The 20,034-nt window shown below is 37.0% G+C and overlaps 1 protein-coding gene across 4 annotated transcripts in view; it reads right to left on the bottom strand.

Annotated features, from left to right (window-relative positions):
• Positions 1–20,034, bottom strand: part of LOC141502400 (acyl-coenzyme A synthetase ACSM1, mitochondrial-like) — a 90,624-nt gene that overhangs the window by 55,104 nt on the left and 15,486 nt on the right. For 3 of the 4 annotated variants that reach the window (XM_074207121.1, XM_074207119.1, XM_074207122.1), the window contains exons 2-6: positions 15,916–16,151; positions 13,704–13,914; positions 9,580–9,787; positions 6,907–7,047; positions 2,885–3,044 (exon numbers count right to left, since the gene is read on the bottom strand). In XM_074207121.1, coding sequence (XP_074063222.1) covers positions 2,885–3,044; positions 6,907–7,047; positions 9,580–9,787; positions 13,704–13,914; positions 15,916–16,116 — 921 coding nt within the window. In that variant the 5' untranslated portion in view covers positions 16,117–16,151. The remainder of the gene's footprint in view (positions 1–2,884; positions 3,045–6,906; positions 7,048–9,579; positions 9,788–13,703; positions 13,915–15,915; positions 16,152–20,034) is intronic. The other variant, XM_074207123.1, reaches the window with a different exon arrangement.

The following is a 20,034-nucleotide window of genomic DNA, read 5'->3' as shown; positions in this document are numbered from 1 at the left end:
GATGATGATCTGTCAACAACACTTTGGAAGTCTTTATCCTATTTCTCCATAATAATATTTTTATCATTAATCAATGGGATTCCATCTCCACTGAGTAGTTGAGATGTTCTTTAGGTCCTTGGCACATAGACAGGTTTCAGGGCATGTTAAAAGGGGTTTCAATTGTTACCATCAGTCACAGCTTTTATTGAATGAGAATGTTTAGCATGGAAAGAATAAGTGTGTGATCAGTACAGCACTCTGTGCCACACATTGCCTTTATCGCTCTTATATCTTGCCTGTCTCTTCTCCTTATAATTATTGGTTTATCAAATTCCAGTTGGCTGTGAGAGTGCATTCTGAAATTTTATTATGTTTAGGTAAACAGAAGACAGAGTTGGTTATGAGAAAGTCATGAGACACAGGTCTTTAGTAGTAAGTGAATGTTGTTGCTGTTTCTAACTCCATTCCTCCCAAGTTTTCCCTGTTATGTCCAATAGTCTGTACCTACTTTGGTGTTAAAATCTCCTAGAATTATGAACTTTTTCTCTTTTGGCACAGTGATGATGAAAGTCTCTAGGTCTTCATAAAATTCATAAAAGGTTCATCACTGTGAGGGCATATACAGTGATGATTGTGGTGTGGTGTTTTCTTGACCATGGCAATTGCATTGGCATGAGTCTGTTATTTACTCCTTTAGGAGGCATACAAACTTGGTGACTAGGATTGATTGAAAAATCTATGCCTGCTTCATGGTGCACCCCATCACTGCATCTATTCCAAAAAAATTAATATTACTAAGCTCTAAATTATATTTAGATATAATACTTGCTAAATTTTCACAAAAAAGTTTGCATTTCAGGTCTACTAGATTATATATTGTCCATAAACACCAAAATGATTCATTCAATGTGCTGATGGAGAGTGAAATCATCTTCACACAAGTTTTTGTGCATATTTTTGTGTTTTGATGCAGTGTGGGATCCCTGTCTGCTGTGGTAAATAGGCTATGGTTGAGTGAAATAGACAAGTCTTAGGGTACCTTTTCTAGCCTTTTCCTCTTGCAAGGAGGTAAGCAGTGTGAGTCTTAAAAAAAGGTTGCTCAGATACCCAGGGGACTGCAGAATCCTACTTCTATTTCAGTCCAAAGAGATAGCAATGTTATGAACTAGGCTGCCTGTGGGTTGGGTTCTGGATATAATTCCGATTATATCTGCACCTGCTGCTTCATCACTTGTCTTTCACTATAGACTTTTTATTTTTGTTTTTTTTTGTTTTTTTTTTTTGCAAGGTAGTAGGGTTAAGTGACTTGCCCCAGGTAACACAGCTAGGTAATTATTAAATGTCTGAGGCCAGATTTGAGCTCAGGTCCTCCTGACTCTAGGGTCAATGGTCTATCCACTGTGTCATCTAGCTGCCCCTGCCACTATAGGACTTTGTGAAGAGTAAAAATAGTAAAATGGATGTTTTTTTGACTCTTGGATAAATTGTATTTAAGTAAGGCAGAGTTATGTGCAGTCATTGGCCTCACTCTCTTCCAGAGTTATTTGAAGTCCAGTGGCAAGACAATAGTTGTGATGAATGATGATGGCTCAGGATGCAGCAAATGACATTGGCAACTTTGATGTCTAAACAAATTTTATGCCCTCCACAGCACCTGCTTCAACTGCCTTCATAGATAGCATCTACCAATTCTTGCAGGGAAAATCTTCCCAAGTTTCACCAATGGAATTATTCTCAACCTAGTTTAGCCCATCTGCATGTTGCACATGCTATAGCTTCTTGGAGCCACAGGTGAATCAGGTGGATACCAAAGGTGGAAAACAGACCTGAAAAGGACTCAGCAGCCCTCACACCAGATATCCTAGTCTTTTCTGAACACTTATCTACCCTGGTTACTGAGTTTCACATGGGAGGAATTACTTGCTTAATGTCACAAAGGCAGCAAGGATTCAAACTCAGGACCCTTAGCCCAAAAGTAAGATAATAGAGTAGAAGATGAAAAGTTAGAAGAGACCTTAGAAGCATTTAGTCTATTGTCTTTATTTTCTTGATAAGGAAGTGAAGCCCAGTGGCAGAGCTGGGATCTGAATCTATGTCCTCTAGCTCCTGGCACAGCTAGGTGATAAAGTGGATAGAACATTGGATTTGGAGTCAGGAATATGAATCTTAATGTTTTTTTTAGGTTTTTTTGCAAGGCAATGGGGTTAAATGACTTGCCCAAGGTCACACAGCTAGGTAATTAGTGTCTGAGGTCACATTTGAACTCAGGGCCTCCTGATTCCAGGGCTGGTGCTCTATTCATTGTGCCACCTAGCTGCCCCCCAAGATGCATCTCAATGAGTTCAAATCTTGCCTCATTTACTAATTGTGTGATTTGGACAAGTCACTTCACCCTGTTTGCCTCAGTTTCCTCATCTGTAAAATGAGCTGGAGAAGGAAATAGTAAGCCATTTCAGAATCTTTGCCAAGAAAACTTCAAATGGAGATGAAAGAGTTGGCCATGACTGAAATGACTTAACAACAACAACAAGAATTAAGTCCAGACCTTTCTAACTGCAAGATCAACCAACCCTCTTGCCAGTGCAGCTTAGGTGGCATGGTGGATATAGTGCCAGGTTTGGAATCAGAAATATCCTTTTCCTGAGTTCAAATTTACACTTACAAGATGTGTGACCTTGGGAGAATCACTTAATTCTGTTTGCCTCAATTTTCTCATCTATAAAGTGAGTTGGAAAAGGAACTGATAAATCAGTCCAGTGTCTTTGTCAAGAAAACTCCAAAAGGGGTCATGGAAAGTCAGACAAAACCAAAAAATAACTGAACAATCACCTCTTGGCTCTATGTTCACCAAATTACATGGTTTTGACTGTTCCAGTTAGGATGAAGTTTTTATTCTTCTTACCTTCAGAATGGTTTCAGGGTTGAACTGGGGCATGTCACAGATGAAGCTGCAGGCTCCTGAGTTCCAAGGTTCTATCATCGTTCCCACAACTGATAAAATCCAGCCAGGGTCTGACAGGCACCATGAGATATCAGAACTTGTAAGTTTCATCAATTTCCTGCTATCTCCAAAATATAAATATTAGTGTTTGAGGAATGAAGTGATAGAGAAAGAACTATGCAGTGGCTAAGAAGCTGGCCTCTGAGACCAGAAGTTCTGGGTTTAAATTCTGCTTCTGCATCTTAGTACCCCAGGCAACTCTTTTACCACCTAATGATCAAGTATGTATTAAATATGTTCTTTTTATCTGCCAGATACTTTGCTAGACTGGGAATATAAAGAAAAAAATCTTTGCCTTAGCTTATATTCTCATGAGGAAGAAAACATGTGTATGTATGTTTAGGGATTGGACCTGTGATATCACTGATATAAGTAACTCCCAGGTGAGGAAATGACATCATCAATGGAAGTTTACACCTTTCCTGTAACATACAAAACATATACAAAGTAGATAACAAGGTAACTCTGGAGAGGCAGGCACTTGAAGTGGACGGTCCCTAGGGACCATGAAATAATTCAGGCAGAAAGTGGTACCTGAGTTAAATCTTAAAGGAAACTAGGGATTCCCAAAGGCAGAAATGAAACTCTAAGACTTTTATCTACAGATCAATTGTTGATTTGACATAGTAATAATAGGGAATAATAATAATAATAGTAATTAACATTTATATTATGCCAGTCACCATGTTAATTAAAAATATTATCTCATTTAATCTTCACAACAACTCCAAGAGGTAAGGTCCCTATACCTATGAATCACAGGCATGGTTTAAAAAATAAGAGGGAAATAAAGATCAATGGGAATAATAATAAAATAAAAATAAGTGGAAATCTGTAGTCTGTAGAACTGAGGAAAGAAGGATTACTGGATTCAGACTGTATGGATGCACCTACTGAGGCATTGCATAGAGCTCTTATTGGTGAGATCAGGGTTTATGATGATGAAAGTATCTTTGATTGACTGGAGTCATCTTGAGGGTGGGAGTACTCACTCATTTAGCAGACATTTACTGTGTGGGAATAGAAAGATGAATAATATGTGTTCAAAGAATTTACAATATAGATAAACTGTACACAAAAATAGAGTGAGAAATAACAGAAAGGTTTAGATTTGGGGTAAGCAAAGGACTGGGCTTGAATTCTATCCTCAATTTATTCATCTGATATTGAGAGAATCAAATATGGCAACATTTGTAGAAGTACTTGGTAAACCTCAAAGCCTCACAAAAATATTTGTTATTATGGTTAGTTATAATACAAGGAAAAAATTAGAGTGCTTTGTTAGGAGAAAGGAGGGAGAAATCGGCTTCAACTGGGGAAGAGACAGGGAAAACTTATGGAGAAGGTGGTATTTTGAACTTAACTTTGAAGGTCCAGGATTTGTTGTATGTGAGGCAGATAAGGGCATCTTAGGTGGAGAGAATATCATTAAGCAAATGTAAAAGAAAAAAATGAAAAATGAAAAATTACAAAATATATTCATGGAATGGCAAATAATCCAATTTTACTAGAGCAAAGGGTAAAGGAAAGAGGAATAAGGAAATTAGTTTGTGAAATTAATAAGAAATTAGAATGCAAAAATAAATTAGAATTAGGTTGTAAGAGGCCTTGAATGTCTACTGACAAGCTTTTGTATGAATCAAAAAGTAATAGGGAACCATTGAAGGTTTCATAATGGGAATTTGGCATGATCAAGATCAGTACTTTAATTTGACAGCAGTATAGTTAGATTGGAATGGGAAGAGAAAGGAAGACCTTTTAGGAAGTAGTCCAGGGAAGAGGTTAGTATTATACTGTATTAGTGATAGTAGGAATTCAGAGGAAGTGATGATGTTAGTGATCTGTTTTGTCTAACTCAACAAGAACATGGCAACTGTTTGGACATGGAGATGGTAGATAGCAGCAATAGTCAAAGATGACACAGACCTTTTGCACTTTTGCATGGATGGTGATATGTTGAGTTTGTTCAAAGTAGTGACTAGGAATATAGAAAAACCAACAGAGAGTGGGGGTGGGGAGTGTTGGAAGAACCAGAGTGAGAGTTTCACCTTTTCCCTACTTTACTGGTACCTTCATCAAACCTTTTCTGAGCTCAGGTTTTGCTCTATACTATGGGTTGTCATTGACTCATGAAGATGAAGTTTTTGCCCTAATAATAAAGAACAAGGGAGGAGTTGTGAGATATAGTCATATATTTTTCTTTGGTTGTTTTGTGAAACAATGGTAGAATGGTAGAAAGCTTGAGGAAGTGGGTCAGGGACTTGAATGAAATGGAAATTCAAGTCTGACTCTTTTTGAGGCTTTGGTTCAATGACTGGAAAATAAAAAGAATTTTATAGAGACATAGAAAGTAATGGGTACTGGACTCATGCTTTTCAATGATATAGGGATCTCTCTGAAGTAGAAAATCCCTTTTCAAAAAGTCTGCACCCTCTCTATAAATCATGGTCTTAGAAAGTTGCCTAGAACTAAAAGGTTCAACATCTCACCCACAGTCTTGCTATCTATATGGATCACAGGCAGTACTTGAATTCAGGTCTTTATGGTTCTTAAACTGGCTCGCTATCTATTACATCACTGTGCTTTTCAGAGTCATATATAATATTATAGGATGATAAAGCTTTAAAAGATTTCATAAGTTATCTATTCTGTTGTTGCTCATTCATTAAAGTCATGTTCAACTCTTTGTGACCCCATTTGGGGTTTTCCTGGCAAAGATACTTTCCATTTGCATCTTCAGCTCATTTTACAGATGAGGAAACTGAGGCAAATAGGATTAAATGACTTGCCTAGGGTCATGCAGCTAATAAGTGCGGATTTGAATTCAGGAAAATGAATCTTCCTGACTCCAAGCCCAGTGGTTTATCCACTACAACCCCTAACTGCCCTATCTACTCTAATCCACTTCTTTTAAAGATGATGTGATAAAGTGATTTTCCCAAGGTCACATGATTACTGGTAGAACTGAATCTTGAACTCAGGTCTATTTGATTTCAGGGCTAATTCTCTTTGCTCTGTGCTACATGTCTGACTATTTTCATTTGATCCTTTATATGTCTCTTGGGATCAAAACTAACTAGTTCATAGTTTAGCCACCCCCCCCCCCAAAAAAAAAAACAACCAAAACCAAACCTGAACCAAACAAAGCAAGAATATTTGGGTATAGACTTCATCAAACAAGTTCTCTGCTGTTTGTTTTGGTTTTAGGTTGAGGGGAGGGAGAAGACTAGATTAGTTCTAATCTTTGGCTCGGAGGCAGGTCTAACTTGACCATAGGATAATTAACATTCTAGCCTATTTTTTTTTTTAGTGCTGTAGGTAGTACAGGACTTGGAGTCAAGGATACCTGAGTTCTAATCCTGTGTCAGATACTTTCTAGAGGTATGACTTTGGGTTATCTCTCTCCTTTTCAGTTTGCTACCCCATGAATTGGGCATGATAATAGTTCTCATCTCATATGATGTCATATATTAGGTACCTGGTGAACCTTAAAGTGCTGACTATGATTATTATTTCAAGTCATACCTTGGAACTTCTCATTGAAATGTATAAGGTCTTCAATCAGGCTGTTTTAATTATAGACTCTTTTAATCGATATTATCCAGTTTGAAAACACAGTATCTGGCTTTAAAAGTCATTCCAACCTCACCCATGTTGCTACATCTCAACTTTCTCCTCCCAGCCTTTACTCCCAATCTTGGGCTTCAGTTTTATAGGTTCCAGCTTCAGCAAACATTAAAAATTCTCTTCTATTAACAAAACCATTAGGAAAATACAACCAAAGAGAACAAGGGGAGAAGCATAATTGCTTCATATTCTTTTAGACCTGACTTTTATGGATCTGCTTTAGTTTGAGCCTAGGGGCCTGGGCTCTAAGAGGGTCCCCTTGCTCTGTCTTTCACTGCCTCCAACACCCCCCTTACGTGGATGGAAGACATGATCTCAGTGCAAGTCCAGAGGTATGCAAGGCCATCTTGGGTAGATCCGTGGTTCCACTAGTGAAGAAGATGGACATAGGCTCTTGTGTTTTTGTCTTTACAGAAGTGTAATCCACAGATGCTGCCCTGCAAGGCATTTGAGATGAATGACAGTCATTAGCTTTGTTCTGTATCATCTTGAAAGGTATGAAGTGGATCCTAGAGCATGGTTAGATGATAAAATAGATAGAATGCTAGGTCTGAAGTTAGGAAAACTCATCTTCCCAAGATTAAATCTATCCTTGTTGTATGACCCTAGGCAAGTGACTAAACTTTGTCTGCCTCAGGTACATTTGTACAATGAACTGAAGAAGGAAATGACAAACCACACCAATGGTTTTGTCAAGAAAACCCCAAATAGGATCCCAAAGAGACAGCAATGACTGAAAACTACTGAACAATAAAATTCCCAATGTGTTTAACATAGTTCCTGGAACATAACAGATGTTTAATGAATATTTATTGAATAGAATTTTCAAAAATAGTGTTTTAAAATACATAAATAAAATAAATAGGATTATAAAGGAGTTCAATTATAATTAAATACTTATCAAAAATTTTTTTAAAATATCCACTAACATTCTGTGCTAGGAAGTCTCATACTAATTGACTTTATGGAAAAATTCCAAACAATGCAGAAGGCTGTATTTGTTTTCAGAGGACTTTGTTTCAAATCTTAGCTTAGCTACTTCTTTTCAATTCTGATTCTATGATCCTATGATGTAGAGGATAGATAGCCACATTTTCCCCAAGGTAGGCCATATGAATAGAAATTCACTGTCATGTGAGCTATGTGAATTTAGTCATATGGTATATTGCATCTTTTGGTTGTTGTTTAGTCATCTTAGTCATCTTAGTTATGTATGACTTTGTGACCCCATTTGAAATTTTTTGACAAAACAGAATGGTTTGACATTTCCTGCTCCAACTCATTTTTTAAATTGTGTTTTGAATTTTACAGTTCCCCCCACCCATCTCACTTCCTGACCCTTCACAGAAGGCAGTCTGATAGTCTTTACATTGTTTCCATGTTATACATTTATCAAAATTGAATATGTTGAGAGAGAAATCATATCCTTAAGGAAAAAAATAAATATAAGAGATAGCAAAATTAAATAATAAGATACCCCTTTAAAAAAATTAAAGGTAATAGTCTTTGGTCTTTGTTTAAACTTTACAATTCTTTCTTTGGATACATATGGTATTCTCCATTGCAGATATTCTAAAATTGTCCCTGATTATTGCACTGATGAAATGAGCAAGTCCATCAAGGTTGATCATCACTCCCATGTTGCTGTTAGGGTGTACAATGTTCTTCTTGTTCTGCTCATCTCACTCAGCATCAGTTCTTGCAAATCCCTCCAGGCTTCACTGAATTCCCATCCCAATTGGTTTCTAATAGAACAATAATGTTCCATAACATACATATACCACGGTTTATTAAGCCATTCCCCAATTGATGGACATTCACTTTATTTCAATTTGTTTGCCACCATAAACAGGAGTGCTATGAAAACTTATGTACAAGTGATGTTTTCACCCTTTTTCATGATCTATTCAGGGTATAGACCCAATGGTGGTATTGCCAGATCAAAGGGTGTGCACATTTTTATAGCCCCTTTGGAATATTCATTTTACAGATGAGAAATCTACAGCAAATAGAATTAAATGACCTGCCCAGGATGACACAGATAGTAAATGTCTGAGGCCATGTACAAATGACTTGCCCAGGGTCATACAAATAGTAAATGTCTGAGACCATATTATAACACAGGAGGATAAGGCTTACCAACTCCAGGCCTGGCACTGTATCCAGTGTATTACCTAGCATACACTTGTTACATTTACCTTCAATTATAATAACAACTAATTAATGAAAACTTCCCCAGATTATACCTGGTACAATCACTCATACAATGTCCAAGTACTTAGCAGGTTAAGTTTCTGAGTTGATATATGCTAGTAAATTAAGTTAAACATTTTTTCTTCTTTAATTAAGAATCTCTAAAATATTCAATGTAGTAACTAGCAATTCTAGGGAACCCTGGACCCCAAATAAACTTTTAAAGGCAGATTCAGTTAGTGGAGGAAGGGAGACTTAGAAAAATAATAACAGGGAGAGACCCTAGCACATTGCCTTCTGGTAGGGAGTTAGAAACCTCAGGACTCAGAGTGAGGAAAGAGTAGCTTCAATTCATGGAGGAGTTCACCTTTTACAAATCTGTTAAAGGAGTGGTAGAAAATATGCCTTCTGGTAGCTTTCCATACTAAATAAGTATTCTTGCAAACTAGGTGTTAAACTCTTTGTTTCAACCTACTAAAGAAGTCTAAATATTGTTATAATTCCATAGACAAAGTTCCTGCTGCTCCACTTGACATACAACTCAGCACTATTAGATACTGCTGTTTTAGAGGTTAGGAAATTTAGATTTTAAAGGGACCTTGAGGCAGAAAACAGACCCTGAATCTCTGAAAGGGGAAGTGATGTTCCTAGTGTCATACAATTAATCATAGAAAATTTGACATTCAAATCCAAGATTATTTCAATGACACCATACTGCTTCTTAGTACAAGTTTCCTAGAGCTCCCACAATCAAATTAAAAGGGTCACAGACTCACTTATACAGTGTCTTAAAGTCGAACCACCCATCACGACTGTTCTCAGATACCAGAAGCTTGGTTTTCAAGTAGGGGCAGTCAGATGCCACAGAATCCACGGCTGGGGCCAAGGTTTCATTGGTCACAATACCTTTGGCCTTTGATAACTGTAACCGGTAGAGAATGTCTCTGCTTGTCAACTGGATTGTTCCAGGTAGGAAGACAAGTCCTGAGCAAAATAAATATTATACAGTTTTTACAACTGGAAGAGGCCGTAACTAAACCTTTCATTTTCTAGTAGACCCAGAGGCAGGAGATGACCAACCAGTTTTTCCCAGTATTTGTGACAAAGGAGAGATTAGAGCATAGTGGATAAAAATACTAGACTTGGCTTTAGGAAAACCACAGTTTAGATCATCTCTGACACTTGTGAAAACATGTGACCTCTTAATCTTCCTGAGCCTTAAATGGGGCAAGAATGTCTATAGCACCTAGCTCACAAGATTCTTTGTGAGCTTCCAATGTGATAATGCATGTGAAATACCATATAAATGTCAGATGTTATTAATCCAGGTCTATTCAACGTAGCACAGTATACTTTCCCTTAACTTTTTCATTTCCTAGTTTCCCTCAGGTCATGCTTCCTGGTTACTGGCTCATAGATAATAATTGTAGACCTTAGATAAAAGCCAAATCTTGCTCGCAAGCAAGTTTCTCATTTTCATTTTCATCTTTCTATTCAGAATTTATACCAGAGTCTGTTATACAATACATGCCTAACAAAATGTTTGTTGATTGAGTTTTATGTATCATTTTGAAAACAAAACCCTAAATATATAATCCATGAGAGGTGGGAGGTATAATGAAAAGAATACCTCTTACTTCCTATGTGACCTTGGATAAGTTACATTACATCACTGGATCTTAGTTTTCTCATCTGTTAAAGAAGAGAATTTAATTAAACAATCCCTTTCAGTCCTAAATCCCATAATCCAAGGATTCAAAATATCCAATGAATACTATAGAGAAGAAGGATAATAAGACCTTAGGAGAAAGAGAGAAATCATGCTGGTTTGGTACCATCAAGAAGGACTTCTTGGAACTGGTCATTAAAACAAGGATAGGATTCCAAAAGAGAGAAGGGAATGAACTGCATGTGTTTAAGGGACAATGAGGGACTCAATTATTTTGGAGAAAAGGGATTGTGCAGGAAATTAGTAGGAGATAAATTTGGAAGGGTAGATTGAGATAAATCATGAAGAACATTGAATACTAGGATAAAGAGTTTGTGGGCATAATAAAAGAGGATTGGATTTGAAGTGAGAGGCCTGCTTCAAATTCTGATTCTACATGTACTGTATGAATGTGGACAAATCATTTCATTTCTCTGTGCTCCACTTTTTTCATAATTTGTTGTTATTAAGTTGTGTCCAAATCTTTGTAGCCACATTTGGCATTTTGTTGGCAAAGTTACTGGAATGGTTTGCCATTTCTTTCTCCAGTTCATTTTACAAACGAGACAAGCAAAGTAAAGTGACTTACCCAGGATCACACAGCTAGTAAATGTCTGAGGCCAGATTTGAATTCAGGAAGATGAGTCTCCCTGATACCAGACCCTGTACTCTATCCACTGTCCTGATTAGATGCCTTACTAACTATAGCTAACAATTATTTACTACTATGTACTAGGTAATGGGGTTAAGAACTTTTCAATTATTACCTTATTTGATTTTTATATGCCAAATATTATTCTTCCTATTATAAAGATGATGACAGTACAGTGGATAGAGTACTAGACCTAGAACCCAGGAAGACCTGAGTTCAAATATGATCTCAATCACTTAATTGTGTGACCCTGGGCAATTCACCTTGTTTGCCTTGGTTTTCTCATCTGCAAAATGAAAATACTAAAAACATCTGCCTCTCAAGGGTTGTGGTGAGAATAAAATGAGCAACAATTGGAAAGGGTTTAATAGCATTACCTGACACTTAGTTAAGAATTGTATAAATCCAGGTCTGACTCTATCCACTGTTTCACCTAGCTGTCCTATATAAATTTGCTGAGTTGTGTTTATCTTTTCATGACCCTATTTGGGGTCAAATATATTGGGGTGACAAATAAGGATAAATGACTTGCCCAAGGTCACACAGCTAGTGTATCTGACAATTTCTATCTGACTGTTAATCCATAACACTTAATATTCTACAGACTATTACACAGGTGGGAAAATAACTGATTTTAGCAGTTGAATAAAAGCATTAGGATATGAGCTGCCCCTCTGTAGGTGCATTGTAAGCATCCTTAGAATAACTCTGGCAGCAGATAGGATGATGGGGAATGATACATATCTCATTCTATTCTCATATGCTATGATCTTCTTAGGTCTCTATACTTTGAAATCTTAATTCCATGTAGCTTGTAGATTGATAATCAATGATAATCAAAATATATCACTAAAATTTATTTCTCAGTGATTTTGGGCAATGGCTCACACTGAGATAATGATCTATTTCCAATACAATTTATTGATTGAACTCTCAAGGATATTTTGAAGTCCATATTATTCCAGACAGATCTTGAAATGGGTAGAGTGTCATGCCTGAAGTTTGGAAGACCCAAGTTCCATCTGGCTCCAGGCATTTACTAATTGTTCCACTAAGTGATTTCTTCAGTTTCCTGTTATCTAAAACAATGACCAAGAGAAGGAAATGTCAAATCACCCTAATATTTTTTGCCAAAAAAACTCAAAATGGGGTCATGAAGAGTCAGATACTACTGAATAACAACAACAACTTGTAGTACAGAGCTTTGTCATCCTTGTATTCTAGCCAACATTCCTTTGACTCCTTAGATAGCTTTAATCTCTTGACTTTGATTTCCAGTTGTTGATTAAAGGAAGCTATATTTCTAATATGCCTTTTCTTTCTAGATTCCTTCATTTTTTTTACTTTATTACTTTATTTTTTATTATTTTATTATTTTAATTGGGCAAAATTGTGTTCAGGTTTTTAACTGGGTGTCAATAGTTCTCTCAAGTCACTTCTGCCATGATAGTACTTGATGCCTGCACTTAGGGGTAACTCACCTCTCCTCTTCTGACTTTTACTATAATATATACTACTATGTTCTGGTCCTGAAAATTTTTCACAGTTTCTATTAAACACTATGGCACCATGAATTTACTCATGATGGCTATAGTTGATACTGGCTTTTAAAAATTAGACTTGGAGGCAGCTAAGTGGTGCAGTGGGTAGAGTACTGGCCCTGGAGTCAGGAGGACCTGAGTTCAAATCTGACCTCAGACATTTATGTGCATAGTTGTCTGACCTTGGGCAAGTCACAGACCCATTGCTTTAAATAAAAAAAAAATTTAGACTCCTTGTGTAAAAGAGTTGGAGTATATCAAGATCTCTCTCATTCTCTTTCTGTCTCATCTCTCTGCTGTCTGTCTCTTTCTCTCAATTTCATGTTGGACATGGCCAATGCAAAATACTGTTTTGCTTGACTGACAAAATTTGTTTGTAATCAAGTTTTTGTTTTTCTTTCATTCTGTAGGAAAGTTAAAGGGAAAGTAGATTTTTGCTGACAAAAAAATTTAAAAACTATTCTTTTTTGGTATAGAGTATTGATTTACTCAAATTCTATAGGAGGGTTTTTTCTTTCATTATTCTGGGGGTTAGCATGTCCATTTAAAAAATCATTTGAGACTTCAGTGCATTTTTATGATCTTTCTTAGGCATTATTTCTGGAATATGTATTGAGTATTCTTTTACTTTTCTCTCATTCATATCTTATTTTCCTTTATTTAGGTTAAGGTTTATATTTATTTGTTTGGGTTATTTTTTAGGTTTTTGCAAGACAAATGGGGTTAAAGTGGCTTGCCCAAGGCCACAGAGCTAGGTAATTATTAAGTGTCTGAGGCCAGATTTGAACTCAGGTACTCCTGACTCCAGGGCTGGTGGTCTATCCACTGTGCTACCTAGCTGCCCCTAAGGTTTATATTTGAAAAAATTATTTTCCTACAGTGATTGTCAGTATAGTGTTGGATGAATTGGGACTGAGAGTGCTTGTGACAAAGAGCATCATGAAACCCTTACTTATAACTGATAGATTTGTTTCACGGAGCCTAAGCTTGATTACTGACCTGCCCGCATACAGGCCACTGTCAGCAGCCACACCTCAGGAACCCGGGGTAGGATCATAATGAGTCGGTCTCCTCGCTGTAGGCCACAGGTGTTTGTTAGAACATTGGCTGCCTGACGTGTCAAATCCCCCAGTTCCTGGAAATTCCATTTCACTTCATTTCCTTTGTCATTCACCCACCATAGAGCAGGGAGTGGGTCTCTTTTGCCCTCCTGTTGTCAAAACCACATATTAAAATAGGTATTTACAATCCGGGATGCTTGTTTTCTTTCACCTGGTCTACTCCAATAGTTTTCTAATTAGTCTGCCTGTCTGCAATCCAGCCTCCATTCAGATCCCAAAATGGTGTTCCTATAGCATGTATAGGTCTGATCATATACAGTGTTTCCCAATTACTTTCAGAATAAAATATTAAGTCTTTTCATATTCAAAGCACTTCATAACCTGGCTCCTTTCCTCCTTTCCAGTTTTCTTATACATTGTTCCCTCTCTATTCACTCTACAATCCAGCTATACTATTCATGATATCCCATTTCCCATCTCTATGCTTTTGTGTTTGTAGTACTCCAGGTCAAGAATATACTTTTTTTTTCTCTTCGCCTCTGCCTCTCCTTTTCCCTTAGTTTCAAATCTCTGCTCCAATATCTCCTTCTGCAGGAGGCTTTTTTTCCTGCAACTGTTTGTGCTTTAATCTCCTATCTACTCTGCTAGAATTTTATTTAGAATTTTTGAATCAATAGTCATTAATTATATTGATCTTTAGCTCTCTTCCTTTAGTTTAACCACCCTTAGTTTAGATAGTAGGACACTATTACTCTCACAAATGGATTTTGTTAGAGTGATTTCTTTCTTAATCTGATGAATAATTTGTGTAATATTGTTATAAATTGTTCTTTAAAAGTTTGATAGAAAGCTCCTGTAAATCCAACTGGGTAACTCAGAGGATAGAACACTGGGCCTGGAGCAAGGAAGATCTGAGTTACAATCTGACCTAAAAAACTTACTAGCTGTGTAACCTAAGTCAAGTCACTTAACTTGTCTTCCTCATTTTCCTTGTTTATAAAATGGGAATATTAATAACATCTACTTCCTAGGGTTGTTGTGAAGATCAAATAAGATTATAATAATCAGAAAGTACTTATCCCAGTAGGCACTATATAAATGTTAGTTATTATTATTAATATTATCATCATATTACTGTTGTTATTTATTCTTTATATTTCTTAAATATTTCATCTTGAGAAGATGAGTTTCTTGAAGGCAGACTGTTTTTATCTTTTTCTGTGTATTTCTAGTGTTGAGTATAATGTTTTGTTGTTGTTTAGCCATTTCAGTTTATCTGACTCTTTGTGATTCCCTTTAGTCTTTTCTTGGCAGAGATACTGACATGATTTACCATTTCCTTCTCCATCTCATTTTACAGATGAGGAAACTGAGATAAGCAGGGTTAAGTGACATGCCCAGGGTTACATGAATAAGGACAGTTCTGAACTTAGGGAGAAGAATCTTCATGACTTTAGATCCAGCACTATATTCATTATGCCAATAATGCTTAGCACATGGTAAAAGTTTAACAAATTATTCTTGATTAATTGAAAAAATAAATTAAAAAGTAAGGACCTTTAGTAATAAAATATTTTGTGGGAAAGGAAAAAAATTAGAATATTTGCCTTCCATCTGTGAAAAAAAAGTCTACTTCTGCCCTCTACATTTTTTGTGGTAACCTGGTGGTCTCTGTTGGGCTGGTACTATGACTATCCTATTTGTTCAATATAATCAATATCTGTTATTTTTGTTGAGTTGTTCAGTTGCATACAACTCTACAATTAGTACATAGTAGATGTTAAAAGGAATGAATGAAAAAAGTCACACATGATTGTCAATTAGACTCACCATTCCAGAACATAGTGAACATGTGAAAACTTTGGTCCCAACTGCATCTCTAGAGACCTGTCTTGGTTCAACCCCACCTATATGTGGATAGGCTTAGGAGCTCTTAGGACACAGAGCTATGGGCAGAACATTTCTAGATGTTGTTATTTCTTGGGCATATAAACTCCCATTTACCATCAAACTAGATATAGTCTTCCTAGGTCAGAAGCTAGGGTATATCCTTTTATAGGAGGATGGTGAGAACTAAACTCAGTCTGAATCCCCTTTAGATCTAATTCCTTCCCTTTAACCCCCTCTCCCCCCAAGAAGTTCTCCATTACCTTTTCCATACGTGCCCAGTGATCCATCACATCACTTGCAAAATTAAACTCTTTGGGGATTTCATAGTCTCCCCATGTTGGTGTCTCTATCCTTGACAAAGGCTGGGCAAGGAGGTGTCTGTAATGAGGGTGAAGGAAGCCATAGCTTGGCCAAGGAACCCAAAGACCTCGGAACACTGGGGATCTCATCAGCAACTGCATGACTAGGAGGATTCCAGAGACAAGGACCACTTTATCTGTCACAGAAAGGAACAACTATCAAGTTAATTATTTCTTAGAAATATAGAAATACAGGTTAAAGGATCAAAATCTGAGTTACTCATAAAACAAAAGTCCTTGACATATGAAATCTGAAAATTGACTGTGTTTATCTCAAATGGAGGGTTCCTACAAAGTTATTTTTATATGTCATTGTCAAAGATAGGTGGTCCCCAGATTTTTGAGATCACACATTTTTATTAGTAAAAAAAAATAACTATGCAAGTCCAACATGTTGTACATTACTTATCTATAAATTATAATGAAGTGATATAGTATAGTAGATAGAAAACTCACCTTGGAGTGAGCTAGATCTGGGTTCAAGTCTCATCTCTGATAAATACTGACTAGATGAATCAGAAACTCTAACTACTAATTGCAGAGATCTAAGCTGACCTATGTTTGTAGAAGGAATTTCCTCACCTTGGAGTTTCTTCTATCAATGCAATCACAGTTCTTCTATAAATTATTTATATGCATTATTTGACTAAAAATTATCTCTATTAAAATACCCCAAGGAGAAATTAAAAAGAATGAGATAAAGGTGGATAATGTTTGATCCTTGAATCAATTTGGAACCCCTGGAGTTCAAGAAAAGGGGAGTGACATGGAATGAACTGCACTTTTGGAAAATGACTTTGATAACTTGTTGACAGATGGATTGGATTTAAGGGTGGGGTTGAGGCAGGGTGATCTATTAGGAATCCACTGTAATGGTATAGGAGAGGAATGAAGGACTGGATTTGGATTGGTGTCTGTGAGAGGAGAAGAGGGTATAGCTCATTGAGTATGTGGATTGAGTCAGAATGAGTAGCTGAGGATGATATTGAGATTCCAAACATTGGTGACTAGAAAATGGAGGATGATGTTCTTGACAGAAACAAGGGAAATTCAGAAGAATGGTTTTGAGAAGAAAGAGAATGTAAATAGATGTAATAGTTTCTTGAAGCTTATTTATACCTGTTTATCCTATAAGACATAGGATATTATTGTCTCACTTAAAACCAAAAGGAAGGAAATAGGACTCTTACTCACTGGTCACAGCCCAGAGCCAGATTCAGCTCAACTAGATTTGGAGCCAGAACCATGGAATGATCTGGTATACTCATTTACTATTAGAAAGGAATATTTTCTCAGTGGCACATGTATAGTTGCTGAAGATGAGGCTGACACTAGGCTCAGAAAAGGACTGAGAAACCTTAGGATTTTACATGTAGGAGTAAGGGAGTGATGGGAGATAAGGATAAATGTGGCTATAGTGGAAATGTTTCACAATTGGCTATTGAGAAGGGATGGAATGTGACCAATCTTTCCACCTTGCAACTGGTTGATCATATACCTTTTCATATCAGACCCTAAAATCCCTTTCCTCCCCCTTCCAGGTCCAAAGCTTGGTCCCTACTTAGGGGATGACTGATTTATCCCACACACCCATAATGGTTATCCATCTTTTCAAGGCCTCCAGAGGGAGTCCAATAAATTCTATTAGTAATCTTTCCTAGTTTCAAGATACTCTTTTCTTCTGACTGATTTTAAGGCCTTTATATGGTAATTCAAGGGGAAAATCACCAAAGACACATTATAAAATTCACCAGCATCCCAATATTGTCTAAGGTTGGGTGGCTAGGTGGCACAGTGGATAGAGTATTGGCCCTGGAGTCAGGAGGACCTGAGTTCAAATCCAGCCTCAGACACTTAATAATTGCCTGTGTGACCCTGGACAAGTCACTTAACCACATTGCCCTGCAACCCCCCCCATCCAAAAAATATTGTCTAAGGTTGATTGTGGGAGACTGAGTTTGGAAAGCAGCAGGGGACACTGTTATAAAGTGCTTTGGATTCTTGAGATGGCAGATGGAATCTCAGATTGTTGGAGGAATACCTAAAGGTTCTAGATATTCTTTGTAGACTAGGCCCTCCCCACATATCATTGATCCTGGTCTAAATGCCCCCAATTAATGAGCATCTTGTGGTTGATTTCAGTTATGAAGTATAGCCAAAAAACAACTCCCTAAAGTGTAAAATTTGCCAAATGGAAAGAAAACGCAAAAGATAATGGAGGAAATAACTTCTTAAATGTTAGAATTGAGCATGTGAAAGCTAATTATTCCAAGAGACATCAAGAACCAATCAAAAAAGTTCAAAAGAATGAAAAAATATCTCATGGGAAGAAGAACTGACTAGAAAAATAGATCCAGGAGAAACAATATCAGAATCATTGGACTGGAAGCCAGAGTCAAAAGGAAGACTTGAACTGCATCTTGCAAGAAATTATCAAGGAAAAATGCCCTGATATCCTGGAATCAAAGGGCAAAATAGGCAGTGAAAGAATTCATCAAATCATCTTAGGAAAGAGATCCCAAAATAAAAACTCAAATTTCAAAACTATCAGAACAAAGAAAAAATTGTACAAATTACTAGAAAGAAAAAATTCAAATATCAGGGAGCCACAATCAGGATTACACAGGACTTGGCAGCTACAATATTAAAAGATTAGAGGTTATAGAGCATGATATTCCAAAAGGCAAAGGAGGAAGGACTACAATAAAAAATCACTTACCTAGCAAAAATTAAGCAAAACACATCAAGGAAAAAAATGGCTACTCGATAAAATAGAAGATTTCAAGTCTTTATAAAAAGAACAGAGTTAAATGAAAAATTTGATTTCCAACATCAAGATCCAAGAGAAACATAAGTAAAAACAAGTAAAAAGGGAAAAGAAAACATAAGGGATTCAATAGAACTAAACTGTTTACATCCCTACTGGAAAGATAATACTCATAATTCTTAAAAAATTGTATCACGAATAGAACAGCTAGAAGGGCTATACATAGAGGGTATAGGTATAAAGTGAATTTGAGGGAATGACATAAAATTAATGGATGAAAATCAGGAGTATAGTGGGTGCAGAAGGAAGGGAGAGGCAGAAGGTAAATTATTTCACATGAAGAGATATGAAAGACCTGTTACAGTGGAGGTGAAGGTGGGAGGGTGTTGGGCAGCAAGATGGTGCAGTGAATAGAGTACTGGCCTTGGAATCAGGAGGATGGGAATTCAAATCCAACTTCAGATACTGTATATTCTTGGGCAAGTCACTTAACCATGATTGCCTCACATCTTCAGTCATCCTGATTTATATCTGGCCACTGGACCCAGATAGTTCTGGAGGAAAAAGTGAGGCGAGTAACTTAACCCAGCACCCCCTCACTCAAATCCAATTCATGTGCTTGTCATGGCATCACTTCCCTTATGTCATGGTCTTGGTCTTCTTCAAGAATGAAGGGCAAACATCACTCTTAACAGTGTTGGTCCAAAGAAGGAATATTATACATGATCAGTTGAGTCTAGAAATCTATCAAATGGGGAAGTGCGGGGGGAATTAAAATAAAGGGGTGGGGTGAGAACTGACAAGGAAGGCAGATCACAAGAGGTGGGAGACAGAAGCAAAACACTCGTGAGGAGGGAAAGGAGAGAAAGGACAAACTGGAGGAAGAATAGGATAGAGGGAAATAACAGGCAGTAATCATAACTGTAAATAGGAATGGGATGAACTTTCCCATAAAATAGAAGCGGCTAGCAGATAGATAAAAACAACTAAAATCCTACAATTTATTGTTTTCAAGAAACATTTGAAGCAGAGAAACACACAGAGTGAAGATAAGAGGCTGGAGCAGAATTTATTATGCTTCAGTTTAAGTTAAAAAAGCAGGGACAGAGGGCTTCTGGCTAAGATGGCAAAGAGAAGACAGGCAGAGTTCTAAAGTCTCCTGATATTTCCCCATCTATGATACGAAACAAACCTCTTAACAGAAATCTGGTCCATAAAACCCAGAAAGAAAAGCCAGGAGAAAGAACATCTAC

Source organism: Macrotis lagotis, chromosome X (assembly GCF_037893015.1).
Source record: "Macrotis lagotis isolate mMagLag1 chromosome X, bilby.v1.9.chrom.fasta, whole genome shotgun sequence".
NCBI lineage: Eukaryota > Metazoa > Chordata > Mammalia > Peramelemorphia > Peramelidae > Macrotis > Macrotis lagotis.
The sequence above is the reverse complement of the archived record's forward strand: the minus strand, read 5'-3'. Positions and strand labels throughout refer to the sequence as shown.